Genomic DNA, 11,623 nt, shown 5'->3' with positions numbered 1-11,623 from the left:
TCCTAGAGAGCAGGGCTAGGCTCTACAAGTATTCATCAGCAGAGATCTGCTAGGGCCTAACTTTAAAGCCCAACCTGGACCTGTCCTGAGACTGTTGAGTCATTTTCATGACTGACCAGACCCAAACCCAACACTTCCCCCCACTTCCTTGGAGCTCGGCCTAGTGGGACCTTCCTATTCTCCATGCCTGAGATCTGCCTCAAGCCGCCTCCTACCAGTGGGATCAGCATGGAGGTGGCCACCACCTGGCAGTGCTGAGTGTGCTTGGAGTGGGAAATGCTGCAACTCATCAGTACACTCACTCTGTTGCACACACAGAGTGCAGCAAGGTGGCAGTGACCAGCATGAGCTGGGCCCACAGCCACCGCCCTGCTGACCCTGGCCTATGGGCAGGAGGCAGTGACCAGAAACCATACCTGTGGTCGGGTTTGGGTCAGCTCTCTACTCACTGGTGGTAACACTCAGGAAGGGAGAATCTGCACTAGCAATCTGTCACACACGGTGCAGAGCTGGGCACTAGCATTCCCCCTCACAATGGTGGGGCAGTCCTCTAGCACTCCCCAGCAGTCACGCTGAGAAAGGGGGCTGTGCACTAGCACGGCCAGGGAACACAGCTGCCCATGAGCCCCCACATTCAATGCATGGAGCTGTACCCTACCAGTGCAACCTAGGGACACTAGCATTCACACTGAGAACCAGAAAACTGTAGTCTCTCAGTGAAATCACAGGACCCAGCCCCATTCCCCGCGTGCATCCATGCTTCTCCATACGTGTGTTGTGTGCACAGAGGGCGGGTGCCCGGGGAGATCCGAGGGAGCGTGCAGCCCCTTGCTCCGTGCGAGGGAGTGTGAGCACAGAGCTGCTCTTTGCCAGAGCGAGCGCGGGGGAGTGCAAGTGCTCAGCCCTCCGCCCTGAGGGGCAGCACTTGTGAGCACTAGTGCCCGGCCTGCCTGCCGAGCGGGAGCCGCGGCCAGTGCTAGTGCCCAGAGCGCGCGAGGGGCCCGGCCGTGAGTGCTGGTGCCCGGCCCCCTTCTCGTGTGAGTGTCCGACCCCGTGCCCAGCCCGCCGCGAGCGGCTCTGGCTGCCCGCGCCCTGCCCAGCCCCCCGCTGAGCCCGCGTGTCCTGCTCCCCGCCCGGGCGGAGGCGCAGCAGCAGCGAGCCCCCCCCTCCTCCTCTGACCCCCCCGCGCCGCGCGCGGCGCTCGCTGCTGCCCCTGCCTCAGGACGCGGCGCTCGGCTCCCCGCTCCGGATCCCAGCCATGGCCTCGGGCGGCGGCAGCGGCCGGCGGGGCCGGGAGGAGGACGAGCTGCCCGTGTACCTGGCGCGGCCGGGCACCACGGCCCAGGTCCCCCGGCAGAAGTACGGCGGCATGTTCTGCAGCGTGGAGGGCGCCTTCGAGAGCAAGACGCTGGACTTCGGGGCCCTGAGCGTGGGGCAGCGCGGAGCCCGGGGCAGCCGGCAACCGCAGCCGGCGGCGCCTGAGCCCGAGCCCCCGCGGGAGCCCCCGGCCGCCGCCGCCCCCGGGGTGGAGATCCGGAGCGGCTCGGACAAGGAGCGGCTGCAGAACCTCGGCCACCAGCCGGACAAGGTACAGGGGGGCCGCGCCCCGCCGCCTACTCTGCTCGGGGGCTGGGAGGGGGGCACCCCAGAGCCAGCATGGAGGGGCCAGCTTGGGAGATGTGAAATGCTGAGTGTGAGGTGAGCGCCCTGGTCTGGGTCCGCCCCTCTCTGCCGTGAAGGGGCCAGCAGCCATCGGGCACCCGAAAAGCTGGGCATGGGGAGTGCTGCAAGCATCACGCGGCTGCGGCTCAGCTCTCCCTCCTGTCCCATAGCGGTGTCTCTGCCTGGAGCCTCTGCAATTGAAATGCTGGGCTGCGAGGGCTGCAGGCATCACGGGGATGCAGGGAAGAGAGGCAGGACTCCATCCTCGTTACAGAAACGCTTATATAAACACCCGAATGACCCTTTGCTAATTGCTACCTAAAGGCACTTTATGGCTTTCATGTGATCAGTGTGTGTTACATAGCTGCAATTATCCTGCCGGCATGAACTGTTGCTTAGAGTTGCTGCAAAGTGTTAAACTTTTTGCTTCTACTGAAAGACATACTCCCGTACTTGGCCCCAAACTTTACAGCTTATTCTAGTTACCGCAGGGCTTGGGTTCATTGCTGTAATTACTGTAGTATTTTTTAAATAATAAAGAAAAAACCCATAGTTTACTTTTTAGCACAAGCTAAGCGGATCAGTTCTGTATTTGCTCTTTTCAGAAACTTCTGGCTTTTAGAAGACTGACAGAAGTTAAACACTGTTTTGTTTTGTGTTTCTGATGGTGCCTTTATAGTTCTTGGAAGTCAGAGGGTTCAGAGTTCAAAAAAGATGCTCAGACTGGGAGCTAAGAAGAGCAGTAGATAAATACTGTCACTCGTCAGACATTTGTTCCTCTCCAGGTCCTGATTGCAGAGACCAAATGGATACAGTATAATTATTATGCACCAATATGATGAATAATAATTTGCAATGGAAATCTCTTACTCAGAGGAACTGCAGACAGTGCATACTGTAACTTTAGTCTTTTTCATAGAATCTGTGGTTAACCAAGAGGAGGATCTACAACATTCTCCTGTGTTTCTTTAGAAAAAGAGAGAGAGAGAAAGAAAAGCCTTTTGCTGTCAGTTTGTACCGTAAAAAGCTCCTGTCTAAGAAACAGGATGTCAGCATTTCTTGGAGTTATTGACTTAAAAGGTCCACTGAGTTACCAAGGATGGTAAAGCTGCACATCAGAAGAAAAGCTGCCAACTTTTACCAGGGCTGGTCATGAAAGGAAATCTCTTGCTTTTTCAAAAGGGATTAAATTCACATCTAAGCTTGAGTGTTGTCTAAACCAAAAGAGCTTCATTCTTTTCACTTATACTGGAGTAACTGGGGAGTAATTCCACTCAAACTAGTGATGTAACACTGGTGTAAAAGAGCTGTCAATGAGATTGGCATCAGGCCCAAGGTTTCCAGACTGGATCTAAACTCAAATATTGCCCTATATAGTATTAAATAAAAGTTCCCCTGGGCTCAGCAACATAGAGATTTTGTCAGAGTTTGAAAAATGTTCACTTCCTTGGCTTTGATCCTATTTACACCAATGTAAATTGGCAGTAAGATCACTGAACACCAGTTCAACTTCATTAACTTCAATGGGCTTACTGCTAATTTACACTTGATGCAAGTGTTATCACAATCAGGCTCCTCTTTTGTAAAGTGATTTGATCATGATACATGATTATTATTCCTGTAGGTCAGTGACAATACTTGGGTGAATCTTTTAAGAAATTATTATAATAGTCAGAAGTGTTTCCCTTTTTATACTCTGGGCCAGTCTGTAAGGATTCTTTGCAACATGGTCAGAAAAAGTAAAGTGTGCTTTTAAAGAAAATGGGAAAAAATAATTTTGCTGCACAATAAATCTTTAAGAATTAAGAAATACAATTGGTATCTGTGAATTTTACATATGCTCAAGTCTGAACATGGAATGCCAGGCTTGAAGTATTTAACATACAGTTATGAATCAGAGAACTTACGGTGACCGAAGTCTGACTGGGAAGTGAAAGGTTCCCCAGCAAAATGAAAAGAGGAGCCCCGCCCTCCCCACAGCCCTAGCTGTTGGGAAGGTGCTAGGCATCCTTTCAGGGGTCTCTGCTGCTTGACTCCATTGTTCATATAAATCTCTTCCTAGCAGGTATCCAATACATTTGAACCACCTCTTCCTTTTTGCTGGAAAGGAGTGTTTGATCTCTTCTTCCTTTCCTGCAGAGAGCACGTTCTGAGATATCTCCGCTACTCTATCCCGAGTCCTTTTAGCCTTTGTTTTTTGGTTCCTCTGTCTCTTCCCCGGGGTCTGCTGCAGCTGCTGCTCATAGTTTTATCAAGGCAAGAAAGAAATTAACATTATTTTTGTCAGTTTCACAGTTGCCTATAAGATTCTGAATAGTGACAGTGAAACTGGCCAGTGTATTGTTAATTTCAAGCTGCTGCTGCTCTGGGAAACTCTGAGCAGCAATGGAGATGCTGGAGCAGTCTGTCTGCAGACTTTCCTCAATTGATTTCTTTATTAATATAGAAACAAAGATTCTAAAGAGCCTCACTATCCCTCAGGGTCTTGTCTAGGTCCTTGTCCCCAGGGTTTTCCCACCCTCTCCAGCTGGCTCCTGCTCACCGCAGGTTTCTTCTTCTCAGGTGTTCCACCTGGCAGGCACACACGGTCGAATCCCTTCCCTAAGCCTGGGTCTCTCCTATCTGCATCTCTGCCTAAGGAGGCCTTGTATACAGTTTCCTGTGGAGCACATGACTAGGAGCCAGCATGTGACCTACAACTACAGCTCCCACTTTTAAAGGGCACCAGGTCGCAACATGGCCCCAGTCCTGTCTTCGGAGCCACAAGGGGTTGCTTGTGTAGAGCTCATTTCAGGATCAGGGCCTAAAATGGTTATTTCTCAGTACAAATTGATTTTTTTCTTATAATGATTTTACATGTAAGAAATCAGACAGAGAGAGGTTAAGTGACTTGCTCAAGGCCATATAGGAAATCACCGACAGAACTGGGATTACAGAAGTTCCCAGTTCCTAGTCCTGGGCACAAGACACTAGGCCACATTGCTTCTCCTAATCAGGGTCAGATAAAGAATTTTTGGGCCCTCCGCACTATGGAAATTGGGGGCCCCTGAACAGAACTACAACCTGTCAGTTTTGTTTTGTTTTCTTTTTCCTGGTGATCGGAGGGGTTGGGGGAGAGGGCAGAGATGGGGACCCTGTGCAAGTGCACTGCTTTTAATGCTTGTTTCTCACTTATGTTTAGTTGTTATGAACAGATTCTCGGAAGCACAATGTCAACTAATTGCTGCTTTTCTTAACAAAACATGAGAGCAGCTATGCTAAGCATTAGTAAAACCACCACTTCAGTAGTGAAATAACTGCATTAGAACTGCATCATGAAATTATATGTTCCTGCATATTACCTGGCTGTTACAGTTCTGGCTCCCAGGTAAATGTTTAACAAGAGGAACTCCTCTTCCTTCCCCATCACTTTGTAATAAAGTGTAGTTGAACCGCAGGGCCTGAGAAATCTGCCACATTAAATTGCTGCTGTTATACTGTTGCCTACTGCATCAGCAATCCAAGCCAGAGACGTGTGTTTACGGCATATTATAAATATGGTGACCACACTCCCTGATGCATTGACATGCCTCCATGGTCGAGCATGCAGAGCTCTCATAAAACATCTATATAATATAATGGGATTTGGGGTAGCCCGGATCAGGTCCATGGTTCCCCTCTTGGTTGAGAATTTTCAGGTGTACATGCAGCCCGAAGCCTGCCGTTGGCTTTTTGTTTTCGATTGACAATCAATTTGAGCACATATTTTGCTCAACACTGGTCTTTATCAATAATGTCCCTGGAGATCAGAGCCTCCATAGTTTGTTCCAATTTCAGCCATGCTTTTCAGCTAATGGAATGGTAATAAGCCACTTAATTTACCATAAGAAAATGAAATAGCATCTCTCTCTAACCCCTGACTTTTCCGACAACGCCCTCTGAAATTATGTCCTGGTGATGCTCGCTGGGATTATTACCTGGACTCTGCTTTAGCCAAAGGAAATAACAGTGATGCATCGTATCCAGCCCTGACATGGTACACTACTTCATTGTTGACTTTCAGTTTTGCCTCTGCAGAGGCAGAGTTGCACTGGGGAGGACAGGAAGGAGGGAAGAAGGAATGGAGAGGTGCAATCGGAAGTGACATTCCATTTGTATGGCAGTGTGCTTCCCCCCCGCTCATGGGTTTGTAGGAGAGTCACCTCTTTCTTGTATCTCTTCCTTACCCAACACTGCGGCTCCACTAGTTTCTGCTCCCTGCTGTTAGAAGAAGTAGACAAGAAACATTTGGCCCAATTATATTTATTCCTGGATTCTCATCCCATCCTGCTACACGGTTCTGCAGTGAAGCCGTCATTTCCTTGGCAACTGGTTGTAATGGCCATAAATGCAGGATAACAACCACTTCACTGCAGGCTCAGGCAGGAAGGTCACTGGGGCTGCAAGGGAGAAGGCTCTAACTCTTTAGTAGGGGCTGACAAATACTACCAACAAAGTAAAGTCTTGCTGTAATTATTCCTTTTAGAGAATCCAGTTGTATGCCACCACACACGTTTAATATGTGATAAAATCCCAAACTCAACTATAAGATAGACCCTAAGAGAGGAGGTAGCTTGAAAGAAAATGATTTTTTTCTTCTGTCACAAGTATTTTACAATTATTTTATACTTATTTTATAAGTTCAGTTTCAAATGTTTGTATTTCCAGTGTCAATAATTTACAAGAAGAATCACTGAGACCACAGCAGATTTCTACCTGTTGATTTAGCATGATAATCATGACATTTTTGCACTTACATATGGAGCTGGACAAAATTTTTAGACCAAAACTTTTTCTGGTGAAAAATGCAGATTTGCATACACTGAAACATTTTGTGAATTCATGTTGGTTTGGATGACTTGTTCATGTGGAAAAAAACATAGAAAAATCTGCAAAAAGTTGAAATATTTTGTTTTAACATTTTCTAGATGAAATTTTTCTGTTCAAAATGACTTCATTTTGAGGTTTCCTTCAATTGTATTTAAAAAAAAATACAAAAACATAAAAAAGCTTGAAACCAAACCAAAACATTGTTTTATTTGACCCCAAACACATTTTTTTCTGACTTTTCAATTCATTGAAAATTTTCAAAAAAATTAATTTTTGGTTTGACCTGAAATGAATTATTGTCCATAATTTTTCATAATTGCCAGTGAACTGAAAAATCTGTTATTTGCACATCTCTACTAATATAGCACTTTTTATTGGGGGATCTCAAATCACTTTAATACCATTAAATTAATTAATTAATGAAATTAAACCCTGGCAACACCCCATACAGTAGGGAGTATTATTTTCCTCATTTTACAGAGTGGGTTGGGTTGGCCCATTTTTACCTATGTTACAGTATTCTGAGAAATTGATAGTGCTTCAGAGAAACCAGTTAGGGTCTTCTCAGCCTGAAGATAATGAGGGCAGAATCAGGCTCTTTCTCCTGCAGGAAGGCCATAGAAAAGGTTGCCTGTGTGACACAGGAGTGACAGTAAAATCCAGGGCTTTGGAGCTATGCTCCAGCTCCACTCCAGCTCCAGGCAAAAACCTGCAGCTCCTCTGCTCTGGAGCTGCTCTGTGCTCCAGCTCCGGGCTCCCCTCCAAAGTCCTGGTAAAATCTGTCTTGTTAAATCATAGATTTTGATTGTAAAACAAAAGTTAATTTTCTGATTTTGCTGCATACAGCCTGTGTTTGCCTCAGAGAATCCTGCAATCACATTCTAAAGAGAGCTAAAACCTGAAGCATAGTTATCAAAAATCAGTGCTTGAGCTATACATGTCAGGGTCCAAGTTCTTTCCAACAGTCCTATGTTCAGGATGAACATGAAAAGGCTGGTAAATATCACTCACCAGGCACTCAGATACCATAATGATGAGCATGGTATAAATACTAGGGCTGATAGGAAATTTTTCATCAAAAATGTATTGGTGGAAACTTGGATTTTAACTAAACAAAGTTTTTCTCAAAAAGTGTCTGATTTGCATAGGAAATTTTCTTTTCTCATCAAAAAAGTGAGATGCCCCAAAACCAAAATAGTTCAGCAAAAAACTGAAATATTTTGATTTCGATATGCTGCTGTGATGCCTCATGAGAGTTGTAGTTCAGCTCCCTCATGTCACCATTCTCCTTTATGGACTGAGGTCCCTACTTGAACTACTTCTCCCAAGATACACCAGGGCCAGGAACTCCCATGATGCAACCATCTTCACTCACCCAAGCGGGAGAGGGTCATTGTGCATCATAGGAGATGTAGTCCAATGTGGGAGCCCAGCACCTAAACTATAACTCTTACACGGCATCACATCAGTATTTCTGAGTTGAACTATTTCATTTTCAGACAATATATGTCAGTTTTTGATTTTTTGCTCAAAAGTCAAGCTTCTCCATGGGAAATTATATGAAAACTATTTTTTTCATTTTTATCAACATTTTCAATGGGAAAAAAGCCAATTTTCTGACCAACTTTAATAAATACCTAGATTGGTCCAGGCCACCTGATGCTCAACAAATATAGCTTTATCCTTGGTCCTCTTCATTTCACTAGTCATGGAGGCCTCCTTGAAGGACTGGATCTGGCTGCCATAAGTAGGTGTAGGAATGATTCTTTATTTCTGCTGGTGGTTTTTTTTTTAGATGATATGACCCAAACTGAGCACAATGTTCTGGGTGAGGCCAACCCCTTGATTTGTAGGCATTATATTTTTTGTATTATTCTCTATACCCATGAGATAGTCTAGCACTTGCCTTTGTGAGCAGACTTCTTCAAGGACTTGTATTCACAATGACCTGGTGATCTTTTTACTTAGAGCTTACAACTAATGCAGAGCTCAGCCTGACACATTAATTGTAGGCTGAACAACCATAGGGATGTCTGTGCAGACAGGCTTTGATGCAGCATTAACCATACCATCAACAAGACAATGTAGAGGATACAGCTGCCATGTTACACCAGCAGTCCTACACTCACTTGGATGGTTTCGTGCACACAGTTCCTCACATAGTCTCACTTTTTCTACCATTCAGATCTTTTCTTTGTCTTGTGAACAGCTCTCTTCTCAATCTTATATGTAGCACATAGCAACTTTGGGGAGAATAATCCCATAGAGAGAGGCTGAGGATAGAGAAAGAAATGGCCTTTTCCAATAACACCAGTTCCAGCTAGGGAGTTAAAAGAATAGGAATATTAAATGAAGTGACATTTATTTTCAAACAACAATTCCAATTGTAACAACATTTTTGTAGGTTATTTTAAAGTACACCAATATGCACATACATTATATATGCGGCTGCTGCTTAAAGAAAGTTCTCTATGTTCTGCCAACAGTAGTTTACACACCAACCTGTGATTGTTCCTCTTTTGGCCTTAGAGCAGGTGTGATCTGAGTAAGTAGTTGGATGGAAGTTATCAGAAAATCAGCTACATCCAGAAGTGGCTTCAATGAATCAATAGGTCTGCTGTTTCCTCTGAGTCAGTACTGAATCAATATCTCAGGATGGTGTTAGGGGGTGCTGTGCTGCTGCCAAGATGCTTGGTATTGGGTGAGCTGATAAACAAGGACTGGTTTCAGAGTAGCAGCAATGTTAGTCTGTATCTGCAAAAAGGAGTACTGACTCCTGACCATTTTGGTTATTCAAGATCTCGTGGTTCATTTCAGTGATAATAATAATGGATGCCTAGCTCTTATGCAGTTCTTTTCATCAGTAGAATTCAAAGCACTTTCCAAAGGAGGTAGAACGTAAGAACAGCCATACTGGGTCAGACCAAAGGTCAGCTAGCCCAGTATCCTGTCTTCTGACAGTGGCCAATGCCAAGTGCCCCAGAGGGAATGAACAGAACAGGTAATCATCAAATGATCTATTCTTTGTTGGTATCATTATCTCCTTTGTACAGATGGGGAAAGTGCGGATCAGAGATTAAGTGACTCACCCAAATACAATCAGCAGGGTAATGGCAGAACTGTGACTAGAACTGAGATCTCCTGAGTCCTAGTCCAGTGCTCTTTCCATTAGGAATTAGTCTTGGTGTCTGATGTTTGAGCTAAAGTCCAACTCAGATTAATGCACTCTTCCCACCTAAATTCTCACTTGTAGTCTGAACTGGATAAATCATCATTCAGTTCCTGATCTAAACCATTGTGTTGTGTTGACACTGGTATCATTCCACTGCAGAGACAGCTGCATCTCCGAAAGAGCCCATCAGCCCCCAATATATTGGTGTGCATTACACCGTTTGTAAAGTATCTTGAAGTGCAATCCTTAGAGCTGAAAGATCAAATCCATGTACATCTAGGAACTTGATGATTCATGATTCAGAACTTCACAGCAGCAGTAAAGAGAAACTAAAATTCTCCTGCTCCAAAATTGCAGGCCCTAGCCACTTGAGCTAGAGGTGAGTCATGGTTAACAGTATAGGGTTAAGGTTATGACACATAGTTGAGCAATTCTGATTTCATCAAGTAGAGGATAGTGGTGCACATACATTTTATTACTGAAAAGTAATTGCATATAGTCAAAAGTATTTGCAAATGCTTGTTAAAGACAGGCTTTGAACTAAAACCCAGAATACTCCAGAACTTTGTGGGTATTTGAAATCCAAACCCATTTATACATTCTGCCATCTCCCATACTTTTATCTTCCTTGATAAACATATACAGATTTCTTGCTGTTTGTACTGATTTCACCAGCTATAAAAAACCTGCAATTGACTATGTCCTTGCCCTGCAGTTACAAAGAAAGTGTCTGCAATTGTTGACTCAGAGATTAGAATCAAGTGCAAACTGTGGAGCTGGATTTAAAGCATCACAAAGTTTTGGGTGTATGTATATGAGTGCCTGAATATAAGACTTTGTTTTGGGTCCTGCTGTGATTTTATTGTATTCCCCTGGTTGTCCTAGAAGCAGCACAAGCATGAAGGCTCTTTCTTTCTTCCAAAGAAGAGGCAGCTAGAAATACATGTTCTTTCAATTAAATTTCCCCAGAAAAACAATGGTTTTAATTAAGGAGAAGAAGGCAGGGAGGGAGACATTCTGTGGAACTGTAAAAAGTTCCATGAAACCCAAAACATGCCAAAAATGTCAACACCCGGGGAGGTGATCACTTTACAGAGGGCAGGAAGGGCATGAGTGCAAAGGGATGGTCTGCAAATGGATGGATTTCCAGTTGCTAGATGTGTCCCATGTGTACATTAGGTTAAACATGAAGCAAATGTTTTTGGATGGGCAAATAGTGCTTCTTGACCTATAGCCTGGGAGAGTGAAGAAACCTTACAGAAAACTGTAAAGCTGTTTCAGGAATCAGCTACCACCCAGTTCAAGATTCCTTGTCTGTGGGATCGGGATGAGATCATCTTTCAGAGAAGCAGATGCATCCAAGGTTGGCCTTAGTTTTTGCTAAACATCCACTGAGGCAACCAGTCAATCTCTAAGCAAAACCATTCCACTATTTCAGTTTCATTGTGCCCAGATGGTTGAGGAATGCACTGAAGAGTCCCTTCTTAAGGCTGACTCCCTCCACTGCTGCATTTGGGATTCCCAATCCCGGGTGCTTTTAATTAGAAATTGGAGAAATCCCACACATCCCACAGTTTCTTACTGAGCCCATTAATCTGACCCTCCCAGGGTTCCATGATCTATCACACAACACCGGGGAGCATAGAAACAGCAAGAGGCAAGTGGGAGGAGAACTATTGGCAGGAGAGAGCTGGATGGGTTCTGATGTGACAGCTCTCTCTGCGCCCGCTGTCATTTTGCTTTACTAGAGGAAGATGGGATGTGTTAAGAAGCTGCAGTGCAAATCCCACAATGGAACCTTTTCAATGTACAAGGGGCAGTTCCTTAGGCCCATCTCTGGCCTCTCTCTTGCTGGGCTTACTTAGGGTTACCATTCGTCCGGCTTTTTGAACTAAAAATAGCATCCGGGGGAATTTGTAAATGTCCGGACTCCCCCCCCCC

The 11,623-nt window shown here is 45.1% G+C and overlaps 1 protein-coding gene across 1 annotated transcript in view; it reads left to right on the top strand.

The window, feature by feature from the left end:
* Positions 1-1,238: 1,238 nt before the first annotated feature.
* DPYSL3 (dihydropyrimidinase like 3) overlaps positions 1,239-11,623 on the top strand; it is a 75,056-nt gene continuing 64,671 nt past the window's right edge. The window contains exon 1 of the mRNA XM_034778560.1: positions 1,239-1,588. Within this exon, the coding sequence (XP_034634451.1) occupies positions 1,259-1,588 (330 nt within the window). The 5' untranslated portion in view covers positions 1,239-1,258. The remainder of the gene's footprint in view (positions 1,589-11,623) is intronic.

This window comes from Trachemys scripta, chromosome 8, assembly GCF_013100865.1.
Source record: "Trachemys scripta elegans isolate TJP31775 chromosome 8, CAS_Tse_1.0, whole genome shotgun sequence".
Classification (NCBI taxonomy): domain Eukaryota; kingdom Metazoa; phylum Chordata; order Testudines; family Emydidae; genus Trachemys; species Trachemys scripta.
The sequence above is the reverse complement of the archived record's forward strand: the minus strand, read 5'-3'. Positions and strand labels throughout refer to the sequence as shown.